This window comes from Pelobates fuscus, chromosome 3, assembly GCF_036172605.1.
Source record: "Pelobates fuscus isolate aPelFus1 chromosome 3, aPelFus1.pri, whole genome shotgun sequence".
Classification (NCBI taxonomy): domain Eukaryota; kingdom Metazoa; phylum Chordata; class Amphibia; order Anura; family Pelobatidae; genus Pelobates; species Pelobates fuscus.
In genome coordinates, this window is record NC_086319.1 from 355,769,721 (window position 1) to 355,786,029 (window position 16,309).

Here is a 16,309-nt window from a genome sequence, read left to right on the forward strand (position 1 = left end):
TCACTGTTATAGATTGAATAGCAGTTACTTGTCTTCAAGCGGGTGTGTCAGTCCTTCCTTCAGCGTGTGCTCTGCAGAACTGTTCCAGTGCACATTGCCAATCATATCTGGTGTCTCTATAGCGTGCTTTTAAAACCAAAATTTATTTTTCACTGTTATAGATTGAATAGCAGTTACTTGTCTTCAAGCGGGTGTGTCAGTCCTTCCTTCAGCGTGTGCTCTGCAGAACTTTTCCAGTGCACATTGCCAATCATATCTGGTGTCTCTATAGCGTGCTTTTAAAACCAAAATTTATTTTTCACTGTTATAGATTGAATAGCAGTTACTTGTCTTCAAGCGGGTGTGTCAGTCCTTCCTTCAGCGTGTGCTCTGCAGAACTGTTCCAGTGCACATTGCCAATCATATCTGGTGTCTCTATAGCGTGCTTTTAAAACCAAAATTTATTTTTCACTGTTATAGATTGAATAGCAGTTACTTGTCTTCAAGCAGGTGTGTCAGTCCTTCCTTCAGCGTGTGCTCTGCAGAACTGTTCCAGTGCACATTGCCAATCATATCTGGTGTCTCTAAAGCGTGCTTTTAAAACCAAAATTTATTTTTCACTGTTATAGATTGAATAGCAGTTACTTGTCTTCAAGCGGGTGTGTCAGTCCTTCCTTCAGCGTGTGCTCTGCAGAACTGTTCCAGTGCACATTGCCAATCATATCTGGTGTCTCTATAGCGTGCTTTTAAAACCAAAATTTATTTTTCACTGTTATAGATTGAATAGCAGTTACTTGTCTTCAAGCGGGTGTGTCAGTCCTTCCTTCAGCGTGTGCTCTGCAGAACTGTTCCAGTGCACATTGCCAATCATATCTGGTGTCTCTATAGCGTGCTTTTAAAACCAACATTTATTTTTCACTGTTATAGATTGAATAGCAGTTACTTGTCTTCAAGCGGTTGTGTCAGTCCTTCCTTCAGCGTGTGCTCTGCAGAACTGTTCCAGTGCACATTGCCAATCATATCTGGTGTCTCTATAGCGTGCTTTTAAAACCAAAATTTATTTTTCACTGTTATAGATTGAATAGCAGTTACTTGTCTTCAAGCGGGTGTGTCAGTCCTTCCTTCAGCATGTGCTCTGCAGAACTGTTCCAGTGCACATTGCCAATCATATATGGTGTCTCTATAGCGTGCTTTTAAAACCAAAATTTATTTTTCACTGTTATAGATTGAATAGCAGTTACTTGTCTTCAAGCGCGTGTGTCAGTCCTTCCTTCAGCGTGTGCTCTGCAGAACTGTTCCAGTGCACATTGCCAATCATATCTGGTGTCTCTATAGCGTGCTTTTAAAACCAAAATTTATTTTTCACTGTTATAGATTGAATAGCAGTTACTTGTCTTCAAGCGGGTGTGTCAGTCCTTCCTTCAGCGTGTGCTCTGCAGAACTGTTCCAGTGCACATTGCCAATCATATCTGGTGTCTCTATAGCGTGCTTTTAAAACCAAAATTTATTTTTCACTGTTATAGATTGAATAGCAGTTACTTGTCTTCAAGCGGGTGTGTCAGTCCTTCCTTCAGCGTGTGCTCTGCAGAACTGTTCCAGTGCACATTGCCAATCATATCTGGTGTCTCTATAGCGTGCTTTTAAAACCAAAATTTATTTTTCACTGTTATAGATTGAATAGCAGTTACTTGTCTTCAAGCGGGTGTGTCAGTCCTTCCTTCAGCGTGTGCTCTGCAGAACTGTTCCAGTGCACATTGCCAATCATATCTGGTGTCTCTATAGCGTGCTTTTAAAACCAAAATTTATTTTTCACTGTTATAGATTGAATAGCAGTTACTTGTCTTCAAGCGGTTGTGTCAGTCCTTCCTTCAGCGTGTGCTCTGCAGAACTGTTCCAGTGCACATTGACAATCATATCTGGTGTCTCTATAGCGTGCTTTTAAAACCAAAATGTATTTTTCAATGTTATAGATTGAATAGCAGTTACTTGTCTTCAAGCGGTGATGCGCAACCATTATTGCTAGAGGATGTAGATAACAGGGATATGTCTCAGGCATTCAGCATTAAACACATGGAGGAACGGTGTGATGATGATGATGTTGTACTCGCTGCTGCTTCCTTTTGTGAGTTGTCAGATACAAGCGAAGCGGTTGATGATGACGATGCGTCCATGGATGTCACGTGGGTGCCCGCTCGGCAAGAAGAAGAACAGGGCGAAAGTTCAGATGGGGAGACAGAGAGGAGGAGGAGACGAGTTGGAAGCAGGGGGGGGTCGTCGCAAGGAGCTAGTGGCACAGTCAGACAGCATGCATCGGCACCCGGGGTCAGCCCGACAGCACGCCAATCAACGCATGCTGTGTCCACCACCAGAATGCCGTCATTGCAGAGCTCAGCAGTGTGGCATTTTTTTTGTGTGTCTGCCTCTAACAACAGCGATGCCATTTGCAACCTGTGCCAAAGGAAACTGAGTCGTGGGAGGTCCAACACCCACCTAGGTACAACTGCTTTGCGTAGGCACATGATCTCACATCACAAACGCCTATGGGATCAACACATGAGTACAAGCAGCACGCCTACTCTAAGCCGCCATCCTCCTCCTGGTCCAGCATCTTCAGCCACGTCAACTACTGCTGTCCTTCTTGCCCCCTCCCAACCATCCGCCACTCCGTCTCCCGCCTTGAGCAGTTCCCGCTCATCTGCCCACAGTCATGTGTCTGTCAAGGACATGTTTGAGCGTAAGAAGCCAATGTCACCAAGTCACCCCCTTGCCCAGCGTCTGACAGCTGGCTTGTCCGAACTATTAGCCCGCCAGCTTTTACCATACAATCTGGTTGAGTCTGAGGCGTTCAAAAAATTTGTAGCTATTGGGACACCGCAGTGGAAGGTACCCGGCCGGAATTTCTTTTCACAAAAGGCAATCCCCAACTTGTACTCGATTGTGCAAAAGGAAGTCATGGCATGTCTGCCACACAGTGTTGGGGCAAGGGTCCATCTGACCACTGATACCTGGTCTGCAAAGCATGGTCAGGGCAGGTATATCACCTACACTGCGCATTGGGTAAACCTGCTGACGGCTGACAAGCAAGGAATGCGTGGCATTGCAGAGGAGTTGGTGACACCGCCACGAATTGCAGGCAGTCCTGCTGCCACCTCCTCTACTCCTCCTACTCCATCCTCTTCCATAACCTCCTCGGCTGAGTCCTCTTGTGCCGCTGCTTATTGCTCCACATCAACGGCACCCCCCCAGCTCCCCAGGTACTATTCCACATCCCGGATACGGCAGTGTCACGCCGTCTTGGGTTTGACTTGCTTGAAAGCAGAGAGTCACACCGGACAAGCACTCCTGTCCGCCCTGAACGCACAGGTGGAAAAGTGGCTGACTCCGCAGCAACTGGATATCGGCAAAGTGGTGTGTGACAACGGAAAAAATTTGATAGCGGCATTGAAGTTGGGCAAGTTGACACATGTGCCGTGCATGGCACATGTGTGTAATCTGATCGTACAACGCTTTGTGCATAAGTACACAGGCTTACAGGACATCCTGAAGCAGGCCAGGAAGGTGTGTGGCCATTTCAGGCGTTCCTACACGGCCATGGCTCACTTTGCCGATATCCAGCGGCGAAACAACATGCCAGTGAGGCGCTTGATTTGCGACAGCCCTACACGTTGGAATTCAACACTCCTAATGTTCGACCGCCTGCTCCAACAAGAAAAAGCTGTTAATGAATATTTGTATGACCGGGGTGCTAGGACAGCCTCTGGGGAGCTTGGAATTTTTTTGCCACGTTACTGGACGCTCATGCGCAATGCTTGTAGGCTCATGCGTCCTTTTTTTTTTTTTTTTCAACGTATATTAAAATTTTTAGTATACAAATGTAAAAACATATTCCATGCTTTACCCATTTTACAGTACAACTGTACACATGCAACAGAAAAGAAATCACTGAAATTCAACAACACAAAGCTTGGCCAGCTCCTGTGCAGCCATTTACGTTGCACTCATTAGAACCAAACACTGTGGGGTGATTTCACCAAGGACCACACAATGGAACAGGATCTGATTTTTAGGGTCCTTCAAATTGAAAAGGAGGATCCGGTATTTATTCTTATATCTGCTGTCAGTACACAGGAAAAGTTTAAATATTTCTTGTTCTACGTTCTCTGCAACTCCACGCACCGACTCATCCAATACGTGAAGATCTGGGGTTTCTCTGACTCTCCTCAGTAGTGTATCAAACAGAGTCTGCACTGTGGTAACACGGACATCTTCAGGACATAACTCAACTATTTGCAGATAGGCAGTCTGCAGCTTCTCTTTTTCACCTGTTCTCTTCTTTCTCTTATGCATATTCTTGTCTATATGCAGGTGGTCTCTTGCCTTTCTTTTAACCAATTCGTTCCTTCCATATGGTTTCAAAAGATCTCTGGCATCATTACTTTCAACGCAAATAACGTCATCATAGTTAGTCTCTTCATTATTCACCGGGAAGAGAGTGTTTGCACTGACTACCCACAGCATGCTCTTGCCATTGCCTACTCCACGTTCAACGACAGGGTGCAAGTCCCAAGGAGAAGGATCATTCACTTTATTATCTGTCTTTATTTCACAAGTAGTGCCTGGAACATCCTCATGGGTCACTAGATGTAAATCTGGACAATGTCAACCCCAGGGTCTGGAAAATCATCAATTTGAAATTTTTCGAATAATCCCAGTGGGCTGCCACATTCTTCCTCCTCTGATGGTATTAAAGTTTGCAGAGATTCACTATGGGGTGGTGTCAAGCATTTTGGAGAACAATTAAGCATCTCCATCCCAATACGTTTCAGATGTCCTATCAGCTCTTCCACCCTATGCGATACTATGGGCAGGCTACCCGTGACGTCATTACTCACGGCCCTATTTCACGCGGACACTCTGTGTCAGTGTGTATCATGGTCTCTGTGGACAGGGAACAGTCTCTATTCTGCTCTGTGTCAGTGTGTATCAAGGGTTTTGAGGACAGGTGTCAATCCATACCTGCCAAGTGACCCTATGTAGGGGGGACAGTCCCTATTCTGCTCTGTGTCAGTGTGTATCAGGGGTTTTGAGGACAGGTGTCAATCCATATCTGCCAAGTGACTCTATGTAGGGGGAACAGTCCCAATTCTGCTCTGTGTCAGTGTGTATCATGGTCTCTGTGGACGGTGAACAGTCTCTATTCTGCTCTGTGTCAGTTTGTATCATGGTCTCTGTGGACAGGGAACAGTCTCTATTCTGCTCTGTGTCAGTGTGTATCAGGGGTTTTGAGGACAGGTGTCAATCCATATCTGCCAAGTGACCCTATGTAGGGGGAACAGTCCCTATTCTGCTCTGTGTCAGTGTGTATCATGGTCTCTGTGGACGGTGAACAGTCTCTATTCTGCTCTGTGTCAGTGTGTATCATGAACTCTGTGGACAGGGAACAGTCTCTATTCTGCTCTGTGTCAGTGTGTATCAGGGGTTTTGAGGACAGGTGTCAATCCATATATGCCAAGTGACCCTATATAGGGAGAACAGTCCCTATTCTGCTCTGTGTCAGTGTGTATCAGGGGTTTTGAGGACAGGTGTCAATCCATATCTGCCAAGTGACCCTATGTAGGAGGAACAGTCCCTATTCTGCTCTGTGTCAGTGTGTATCAGGGGCTTTGAGGACAGGTGTCAATCCATACCTGCCAAGTGACCCTATGTAGGGGGGACAGTCTCTATTCTGCTCTGTGTCAGTGTGTATCATGGTCTCTGTGGACGGGGAACAGTCTCTATTCTGCTCTGTGTCAGTGTGTATCATGGTCTCTGTGGACGGTGAACAGTCTCTATTCTGCTCTGTGTCAGTGTGTATCAGGGGTTTTGAGGACAGGTGTCAATCCATATCTGCCAAGTGACCCTATGTAGGGGGAACAGTCCCTATTCTGCTCCGTGTCAGTGTGTATCATGGTCTCTGTGGACAGGGAACAGTCTCTATTCTGCTCTGTGTCAGTGTGTATCTGGGGTTTGAGGACAGGTGTCAATCCATATCTGCCAAGTGACCCTATGTAGGGGGAACAGTCCCTATTCTGCTCTGTGTCAGTGTGTATCATGGTCTCTGTGGACGGTGAACAGTCTCTATTCTGCTCTGTGTCAGTGTGTATCATGGTCTCTGTGGACAGGGAACAGTCTCTATTCTGCTCTGTGTCAGTGTGTATCATGGACTCTGTGGACAGGGAACAGTCCCTATTCTGCTCTGTGTCAGTGTGTATCAGGGGTTTTGAGGACAGGTGTCAATCCATATCTGCCAAGTGACCCTATGTAGGGGGAACAGTCCCTATTCTGCTCTGTGTCAGTGTGTATCATGGTCTCTGTGGACGGTGAACAGTCTCTATTCTGCTCTGTGTCAGTGTGTATCAGGGGTTTTGAGGACAGGTGTCAATCCATATATGCCAAGTGACCATATGTAGGGAGAACAGTCCCTATTCTGCTCTGTGTCAGTGTGTATCAGGGGTTTTGAGGACAGGTGTCAATCCATATCTGCCAAGTGACCCTATGTAGGAGGAACAGTCCCTATTCTGCTCTGTGTCAGTGTGTATCAGGGGCTTTGAGGACAGGTGTCAATCCATACCTGCCAAGTGACCCTATGTAGGGGGGACAGTCTCTATTCTGCTCTGTGTCAGTGTGTATCATGGTCTCTGTGGACGGGGAACAGTCTCTATTCTGCTCTGTGTCAGTGTGTATCTGGGGTTTGAGGACAGGTGTCAATCCATATCTGCCAAGTGACCCTATGTAGGGGGAACAGTCCCTATTCTGCTCTGTGTCAGTGTGTATCATGGTCTCTGTGGACGGTGAACAGTCTCTATTCTGCTCTGTGTCAGTGTGTATCATGGTCTCTGTGGACAGGGAACAGTCTCTATTCTGCTCTGTGTCAGTGTGTATCATGGACTCTGTGGACAGGGAACAGTCCCTATTCTGCTCTGTGTCAGTATGTATCAGGGGTTTTGAGGACAGGTGTCAATCCATATCTGCCAAGTGACCCTATGTAGGGGGAACAGTCCCTATTCTGCTCTATGTCAGTGTGTATCAGGGGTTTTGAGGACAGGTGTCAATCCATATCTGCCAAGTGACCCTATGTAGGGGGAACAGTCCCTATTCTGCTCTGTGTCAGTGTGTATCATGGTCTCTGTGGACGGTGAACAGACGGTGAAAAAAGTTGTTTAGTTCACGAGCATGGTCAGCCGGGACAATCCAATGGCTTTCCCATTCTGCTTATTAGGTCAATAATGAATGGTGAAGTCATATGGTTGTAGGGGCCAGATTCCACCTCATCAACCATGCGTTGTCTCCTGCTACCTGGTTGAGCCACACCAATGGGTTGTGGTTGATGATCAGGGTGAAGGCTTTTCTGTATAAATAAGGGGTAAGCTTTTTCAGAGCCCATACCAAGATCAAGCATTATTTTTCAATTGCTGCATAGCTTAATTCTCAAGGAAAAAGTTTTCAGCTTAGATAGGCAACCGGATGCATCCCGCCATTTTTGCAAACTTGACTCAAAATTGCCCCCAGTCCAAACATGGAATCGTCTGTATGGTTGATAAAACATTTATTATGATCTGTGGCAGCCAGGACAGCGGCAATAATTAGTGCTTGCTTCAGAGCTTGGAAAGCTGTCGCACATTTCGGGAACCACAGGACCTGTCTAGGTAGATTCCCTTTCCTGTAGTGTAATATCCCTGTACAGATGAAGTAGTGGTTATAGCTGACATAGCTTTCCCCCCCATGCATTAGCCGAGACTTAATGCTGGTTTATTCAGGCAAAGCACACAAAATTTATACACAGACCTCCAGCATGGGGTCTCCATTTATGGACCCATAAACCCACCCAGGCATCTCTGTGTCTGGGGTATAATTGAGTATATAACCGGTAGACCAATTACTGCCCGAACATAGAGGTTTCAACATACAAAAACCTTGAAAATTCATGCAATACAGTATCAAACATGTCCTATACCACAGGATAGCTTGCCTCTGAACACCTAATCTGTCTAAATAGCACCCATGGATCCATGGAGAATTGACCAAATGCCACTGTGGTAATGGTTTGACTGGCCGCACACGTGGTCCATGCCCAAAAGAGTTCCAGAGTCATCAGAGCTTTGGCTGGTCAACTGTCAGGTGGCTCCAGTGCCCAAAGTAAATAGTATCCCTCCCGACTCAGGGAGCAATTGTTCTCCTCCCCTTCAGGTACCTTCTCTCCAAAAAGCGCTCTTCTGGCACGTGGGTAAACGGGTCAGTACATTAGGTAAAAATAACCAGGAACCGCGACAACCCATAGCTGATTAGAGTTCCACAGCGGTCGCAGCTATGTCCCGCTGAAGCCTGTTCACAAAATGTTACGCAGAAACGACTGCCAGAGAGCGAGTGTTAAGATGAATTCAGGAGAGGGAAGGCAGAGAACCAGGGGAACCATGGATCTGACTCGCGGGGAGGTAGGGCAAGTTAACACCTGAACGGGATCTAGTTACAGTCTATAGTTTGAGTGTTCGAACTTAAACTAGTCTTTAACATGAGGACACTGTCACGCTGCTCTCCCCCTTGTCAGTACTCTGGCAGACACAGCTTGACACGTTTGGGTCAACTTGGGGATGTTCTGGAAAAGTTCTTTAGTTCACAAGCTCGATCTGCCGGGACAACCCATCAGCGTTCTCATTCTGCTTATCGGGTCGCTAATGAATAGTAAAGTCAAAGGTTTGTAGGTTTGCATTGTCTCCTGTGACCCAGTTAAGCCACACCAACGGGTTGTGGTCAGTGATCAGGGTGAAAGCTTGTCCGGATAAGTATGGAGTAAATTTATTCAGAGCCCATTCCAGAACTAAACATTATTTTTCAATTGCTGCATAGCTTACTGCTCATAGCAACAGCTTTCGGCTTAGATAGGCAACTGGATGTTTCCTGCCGTCCTCGCCGACTTGACTCAAAACTGCCCCCAGTCCAAACACGGAAGCGTCTATATGGACGATAAAGCATTTGTTAGTGTAAGAAACTCTGTCTCAAAAGACTATATTCCCTCTCACTCTCTCCCTGTTACACCTTTCCCCACATACAACTATTTCAGCAAACCCTGTGTTTCAGCCCATCTCAGCCGTGAGTCAATCAGAATGTTTACCCGACCAGCAGGAGATATGAACTCTCTCTCTCTGGAACTCTAGAGCGGCTATGGGCAACCACCTCACCCCACTCCCTTTTCACCCTTGTATCAAAGAGCTATGAAGGCGATCTTTGAAAGTTATGTTAACCCAATCCTCCTGAACAATCGCTCCCAGTGAAATGGAGGGAGCCCCCTTTTTTAGCCCACTAGCTGAGGCAAAGGCCGGAAGAGACCTTGCCCAGATGAAGATATGACTCCAACTGAGCCCCGAGGAACAATCCCAGATTCAGGCTATTTTACAGTGGCAGCCCCAGTTGTTCTCTGCCCAATCAGGAGCCACTACAATTGCTCACCATTAAGGCAGTTAAGGGGGTTAGGGAATTAGGGGGCAAATCCGCAAGGTGCTAGAGGAAATGTGGGCACTCTGGGTCATAGAGCCGTCACACAGCCCCTGGGCATCCCCAGTTGTTCAGGTACCCAAAAAGGATGCAACGACCCAGTTCTGTGTGGATTATAGGTGGCTTTATGACAAAACTATTACCGACGCCTACATCATGCACTGAATGGACAAACTTCTTGACCGACTGTCTAGCGCTGCCGGGGTCTCCACTCTTGGCCTGAGCCGGGGTTAATGGTAGATACGCCTGACAGCAGATGCCATCCCCAAGTCAGCCTTCATCATTCCGTTCGGCTTGTACCAATTAAAGGTCATGCTGTTCGGGATGAATAGCGTCCCAGCTACCTATCTGACAGACCAGCTGCTAGAGGGGCTACAGGAAGTGGTGTATCTTGGTTTTGTGCTGCCCTAGATAAGACTAAACTTGGGCACCCCCCTAATCAGTAAAAACCAACAGACATAGCGTCACTAAAAATCAACAGACGTAGCGTCAGTGAAAATCAACAGGCGTATCGTCAATAAAAATCAACAGACATAGCGTAAATAAAAATCAACAAACATAGCATCAGTGAATATCAACCAGCAGACATAGCGTCAGTGAAAATCATCAGACATAGCGTCAGTGAATATCAACAGACATAGCATCAGTGAAAATCAACAAACATAGCGTCACTGAATATCAACAGACATGGCATTAATAAAAATCAACAGACATAGCGACAGTGAAAATCAAGCGACATAACTCAGTGAAAATCAACAGACATAGCGTCAGTGAAAATCAACCAACAGATCTAGCGTCAGTGAAAATCCACAGACATAGCGTCAGTAAAAATCCACAGACATAGCGTCAATAAAAATCAACAGGCGTAGCGTTAATAAAAATAAAAAAAAAACATAGCGTCTATAAAAATCAACAGACATAGGGGCGGGGTCCGGCAGCCGACCGAGGCAGACATGCAAAGCCAGACTTCATCGGAAAAAAGCTTGATTCTGACCACGTGGTAGTGCTGACCTTTCTTAGTTATGTTCAGTCTTATGCTCTTATCCTACACTTTAATTGATCATCGGTTTGTTTTGCAGGAAAATGCGACATCCTTTACTGCAGGCAATGCATCTCAAACTCCACTAGCTGTATCTGAACTACAACCCATTGTTTCTCTGAATTAATATCTCGTTTACAGAATTCAGGGAGCACATAACTTTTAATTTTGAATAATTTTAAGTGTAAAGTTGGCATCACAAAAATATTTGTTCATGCGATTAATTTAAGAGCGTTTATATTTACTTGTACTATATGAAACATGATTGCATTACATTCCTTATTTCAAACATTTGAATTGAAGCTTCATTGGTGGTGTATTGGGGAACCTCACTCCCCTGTAAAATGTTGATCTGGGTTCCATTTCTGCCCCTGTTACATTTTATATACCGGTTTAAATGTATTTATTTTAGAATGAGTAAGCTCATCCAATCTGAGAAACCTGCTGCCTTAACCCTGTAAATTGTGATAACCATTATCCTTCTGGGGCTCTCTAAAAAAATCCTACATTTATGGGAGCTACAAATCTAATGGGGGGACTGAATGTGCATGAAGTTTACAGAGAAGAGACAAGTATCTGACCATCTGAGATTAAACAAATTAGCATATCATACAATCAGAAGACAAAAAAGATTGATCAAACGAGAGATAAGGAGTGATGTTTAATTCGAAAGAAGCAATGGCTAACCAAAAAATAATAATTGTTAAATAGTAACATTTTGGGTTTGGGGCTTGTTACTGGCCTCCTTATAATAAAAGGCAAGAGACAGATTGTTGCTGTTTGTCCTCTTTCAGCTACACTGCTCCCTCCCTGTTACTCCTCTTATATCACTGAGTAGAAACCATTCTAACAATCAAATGTATTACAACTGATGAACACGGTTAATGTTATTTAATAGACATACAAATGTAATTGATTATCCACAACTGGAACAGACAACTAAATATGTATGAAGGCAGTTGGAGATAGCACCAGCAAGAATCACTGCTGACTGTGTTAACTGTGTGAAAGAATAAGAGAAACACATTATCCTGCTCTGGTCTTCCTAACACTTTAATCCTCACATTACATCCTCAGGGGGGCCTTCTTTATCTTGCATGACATTGAGCAGTAAAACATTTACCGTATTGTATTTTAAATGTATATAAAGTCAGAGGTCTGAAATGAATCGAGCAGACTCCATTTGGTTTCTGCAAACTTTCACTGAGTGAATTATGATCTCTTAGCAGGCAGCAGCCAAGCAATTCCTATGGAAGGTCAAATGCGGTGTCTTCGTGCATTTCAGGGGAAAATGCCTCGATTTTAGTGGCCACATTTAACATAAAACATAAGTTTTACAGAGCAGGAAACACAGAGCCAGAGCAGAGAGCGATGTGAAGCAGGAGATGGGAGAGAGTGCGGGGAGCTGAGTCTGTCAGTTTGAGCCAATCAGAAATGGTGCTGAACAGCCAATCGGGTGTCAGTTGGAGCTATATAAGAGAGACTGGCACAGGCCAAGGTTTAATTCTTATTATCGTCTGATCTCAGAGAAAAGGAGAAATGGCTGAAACTGCTCCTGCTGCCGCTCCTGCGGTTGAAATCGACTCCAAGAAGAAGCAGCCCAAGAAGGCATCCAGCGCCAAGAAAGCCGCCAAGCCGTCCGGTCCCAGCGTGTCCGAACTCCTTGTTAAAGCTGTGTCCGCCTCTAAAGAGCGCAGCGGGGTGTCCCTGGCAGCCCTGAAGAAGGCTTTGACCGCCGCTGGTTACGATGTGGAGAAAAATAACAGCCGCCTCAAGCTGGCTCTCAAGGGCTTGGTGACTAAAGAGACTCTCGTCCAGGTCAAAGGTAGCGGAGCCTCCGGCTCCTTCAAGCTCAACAAGAAGCAGGCGGAGAGCAAAGACAAGGCTGCAAAACCCAAGAAGGCACCGGCTAAAGTCAAGAAGCCCGCCCCAAAGAAAGCCTCCAAGTCTCCGGCTAAAGCCAAGAAGGTAGCCCCGAAGAAGGCCAAGAAGCCGGCAGTCTCCGCTAAAAAAGCCACCAAGAGCCCCAAGAAAGTCAAAGCCGCCAAGCCCAAGAAGGCAGTGAAGAGTCCGGCTAAAAAAGCAACAAAGAGCCCGGCTAAAAAGGCAGCCAAGCCCAAAGCCGCTAAGAGTCCAGCAAAGGCTAAAAAGGCAGCTCCCAAGAAGAAATAAGAACTGCTTGTGTATTTTACTTTTTAGAAAACCCCCAAAGGCTCTTCTAAGAGCCACCACCTTGTCCTTTCAGAGCTATGACCACAGGGGAATCGTGGGTTTTGAGTGTATTAGCTTTTACACGCTGTATGTTGAGGAAGGGGATATTCGTTTAGATTAGGAATGGAATGCTCGGACGTTCCACTTTAGATTGTTCAGCTATCGCTGCCAGTACAAAATAGGTTTAGTTTTGTAAACACATCCACTGCCTACAATACAGATTTAGGAGTATCTATCAAGCTGTTGCTGTTGGTGCCATTACAATGTGTGACGGAGTTCTGAAAGGGATTAGAAACTCCCCGTCTCAGTTTGGAGACTTGTAATAAAAGTACATTTCCCCCAAGCAACGGTGTTTTCCACTGGCATATTTAATGCAATGTCGCCATCTAGCGGCCTATTGTAAGGAGTCACTTTATGCTGAAACGCAAAGCTGTAAGAGCCATAAACAGAGGGACCCATAATGAACGCCCACTGACACAAATCTACAAACACGCAGGAGTAGGACTGATGATATGTCAGTGAGTCCACTTTAATCTCCCTTCTCCCTAATCGCGGAATAGTTTAATGAATCACTGCAGCGGATAGAGCGCTAATAGTACCACTTCTATAAAAGCAGATCTAGTTCCGTCTCTATAATCTGTGAGGATGGAAATTTTGGCGCCCAGTTTGAACTCAGGAACAGTTAATTTTGTCGTCCAATCAGAATGCGGACAAAAAGCAGCGAATCAAAATGAGTAAAGAAAACGGGCCAATCAGAATGAGTACAGAGAACGGGCCAATCAGAATGAGTACAGAGAACGGGCCAATCAGAATGCGCCCTGCGGCCTATAAATAGAAGACTGTGGCCCTTTGTATTCATTCGATTTTCCTTTCTGTGATCGCGAAGACATGGCCAGAACTAAGCAGACCGCCCGTAAATCCACCGGAGGCAAGGCTCCCCGCAAGCAGCTAGCCACCAAAGCTGCCAGGAAGAGCGCTCCAGCTACCGGCGGAGTGAAGAAGCCTCACCGTTACCGGCCGGGAACTGTGGCTCTCCGGGAGATCCGCCGTTATCAGAAATCCACTGAGCTGCTCATCCGCAAGCTGCCCTTCCAGCGTCTTGTCCGTGAGATCGCTCAGGATTTCAAGACTGATCTGCGCTTCCAGAGCTCTGCCGTCATGGCTCTGCAAGAGGCTAGTGAGGCTTACCTGGTGGGTCTCTTTGAGGATACCAACCTGTGCGCCATCCCCGCCAAGAGGGTCACCATCATGCCCAAAGACATCCAGCTGGCCCGTAGGATCCGAGGAGAGAGAGCTTAAACTTTTAACCTGCTCACACAAACACCACAAAGGCTCTTTTAAGAGCCACCAAATCTGCACTCGAATGAGCCTAAATCCTTCCCCCTCCATGTAGCCCTTTTACACCTGTGTGAATATAATCCTAAACACAGGAACTGCCATGAGTGCTTTCAGTTACTCGGACGGAAGCAATAGCTGACTTGGAGCTATTTAGTGAATAACCGTCTAAGGGAAGAATAGCAAGCACGGAATTCAAATGTAAAATTTGCAGTTTAGAATCTTAAAATTCTATTAAATAACCCCCTGCCGTCTCTTCCAACTAGATTGCACAGTATTTCTCATTGTTTATATTTATTCAGTGGTTGAAACCAGCCTGAAACGGATTATATATATATATAAATAAAATCTATTTTTTTTAATGGTGCAGAGTCAGTGGTAAGATCATTCAGCTCAGTTAGGAAATAGTGGGTGGCTCTTAAAAGAGCCTTTGGGTATGAAGAATCTGTGTTTGATGATTTACTTGCTCTTTGACTTGTGGCTCTCGGTTTTCTTGGGCAGCAGCACAGCCTGGATGTTGGGCAGGACACCTCCCTGTGCGATAGTCACTCCTCCCAGCAGTTTGTTGAGCTCTTCGTCGTTACGGACAGCAAGCTGGAGATGGCGGGGAATGATGCGGGTTTTCTTGTTATCTCTGGCGGCATTGCCTGCCAGCTCCAGGATCTCAGCGGTCAGGTACTCCAGCACTGCAGCCAGATAGACGGGGGCACCGGCTCCCACCCGCTCTGCATAATTCCCCTTCCTCAGCAGACGATGGACTCTGCCGACTGGGAACTGAAGGCCAGCTCGGGATGAGCGAGTTTTCGCCTTTGCACGGGTCTTTCCTCCTTGCTTTCCTCGGCCTGACATGTTGGTTGTAGAATGTCGCTGTTAATGATGACTCCTCCCACCCTAACACGGGCTATTTATAGACACACTCTGCTCTGTGATTGGATGGCTTTACAAGCAGCCAATTAGACACTCGCTGTACAGGGAACCAATCAATTGCTGAAACTATGACATCGTTATGTCACCTGTCTGTGTTGACCAATCCCATCACGGGAAGTGGAAGGGCTTGATTTGCATGGCATGCCTATAAATAGAGCCGACGGAGCGCGCAGACTGTCATTGTATATCCAGCAAACAGGGTAGATCATGCCTGATCCAGCCAAGTCTGCACCAGCCGCCAAGAAAGGCTCTAAGAAAGCCGTGACCAAGACTCAGAAGAAAGATGGCAAGAAGCGTAGGAAGACCAGGAAGGAGAGCTATGCCATCTACGTGTACAAGGTGCTGAAGCAGGTCCACCCCGACACCGGTATCTCCTCCAAGGCCATGGGGATCATGAACTCCTTTGTTAATGATATCTTTGAGCGCATCGCAGGAGAAGCCTCTCGCCTGGCTCACTACAACAAGCGCTCCACCATCACTTCCCGGGAGATCCAGACCGCCGTGCGCCTGCTGCTACCCGGAGAGCTGGCAAAGCACGCCGTGTCCGAGGGCACCAAGGCTGTCACCAAGTACACCAGCGCCAAGTAATGGCATTCTTCTACTTTACTATAAACCCAAAGGCTCTTATAAGAGCCACCCACACTGTCTGTCAGAGCTCTAATCCTCGTGATAAACCCACTAGTATCATCTCTGCTGCTCTCAGTATTCACTGTTTAGTGAATCTCACATATTGCTCAGACTGTTTGTATCCCTAGGTCTGAATTGCTTTCGCCTGCTAGATGGATCTTAAACTGAAATCCGTCATTAGAAAACCTGCTCCATTCATCAGTCCCGGAATTACGGACATGTGAATGGAACTTGTGGGTCCCAAGTAGCCACCTTGGAGGTTTGGCAACTAACGCGTGTAATGCATTTATTGCTGTCGTGGGAGTAGGATGCGGAAAAGACAAACCGCTCCTTGATCTGGCCAATACTATGCCCCCATAGGCAGGAGACCGGTCCTCAGGGAACAATAACTAATCACCGGGAAATCGCGCTTCTCTCTGGCTCAGCTTCACAGGGGAAATTCCTCAAATTGACACAAGGTGGCGACATTAGTCCGCACTCCGTGTTTTGTTTTCCTCAGGTTCTGCCTTCGAGCACGCAGGACCTGCACATCGCACTGCTGGGGTGGAAAGGTTTCTTAATAAAGTCCTGCGGTTTATTAAAACTGGTTAACATGACGGCTCTTAGAGCCAGTAATAAACGGGAGTTTAACATTATCCTGTCCACAGTGACCGCCAATGTAAT

General features: G+C 46.3%; 3 protein-coding genes across 3 annotated transcripts; 2 read left to right on the forward strand and 1 right to left on the reverse strand.

Annotated features, from left to right (window-relative positions):
• The first annotated feature begins 13,635 nt into the window (after nucleotides 1–13,635).
• Nucleotides 13,636–14,134, forward strand: LOC134603339 (histone H3-like). Its single transcript, XM_063449202.1, has one exon. It carries the CDS (start codon nucleotides 13,646–13,648, stop codon nucleotides 14,054–14,056), a length of 411 nt encoding a protein of 136 aa, XP_063305272.1. The 5' UTR covers nucleotides 13,636–13,645; the 3' UTR covers nucleotides 14,057–14,134.
• A 343-nt stretch (nucleotides 14,135–14,477) lies between these two features.
• Nucleotides 14,478–14,950, reverse strand: LOC134603341 (histone H2A type 2-C). Its single transcript, XM_063449204.1, has one exon. It carries the CDS (start codon nucleotides 14,939–14,941, stop codon nucleotides 14,552–14,554), a length of 390 nt encoding a protein of 129 aa, XP_063305274.1. The 5' UTR covers nucleotides 14,942–14,950; the 3' UTR covers nucleotides 14,478–14,551.
• A 261-nt stretch (nucleotides 14,951–15,211) lies between these two features.
• LOC134603340 (histone H2B-like) lies at nucleotides 15,212–15,690 on the forward strand. The gene has a single exon (XM_063449203.1). It carries the CDS (start codon nucleotides 15,227–15,229, stop codon nucleotides 15,605–15,607), a length of 381 nt encoding a protein of 126 aa, XP_063305273.1. The 5' UTR covers nucleotides 15,212–15,226; the 3' UTR covers nucleotides 15,608–15,690.
• Nucleotides 15,691–16,309: the final 619 nt, after the last annotated feature.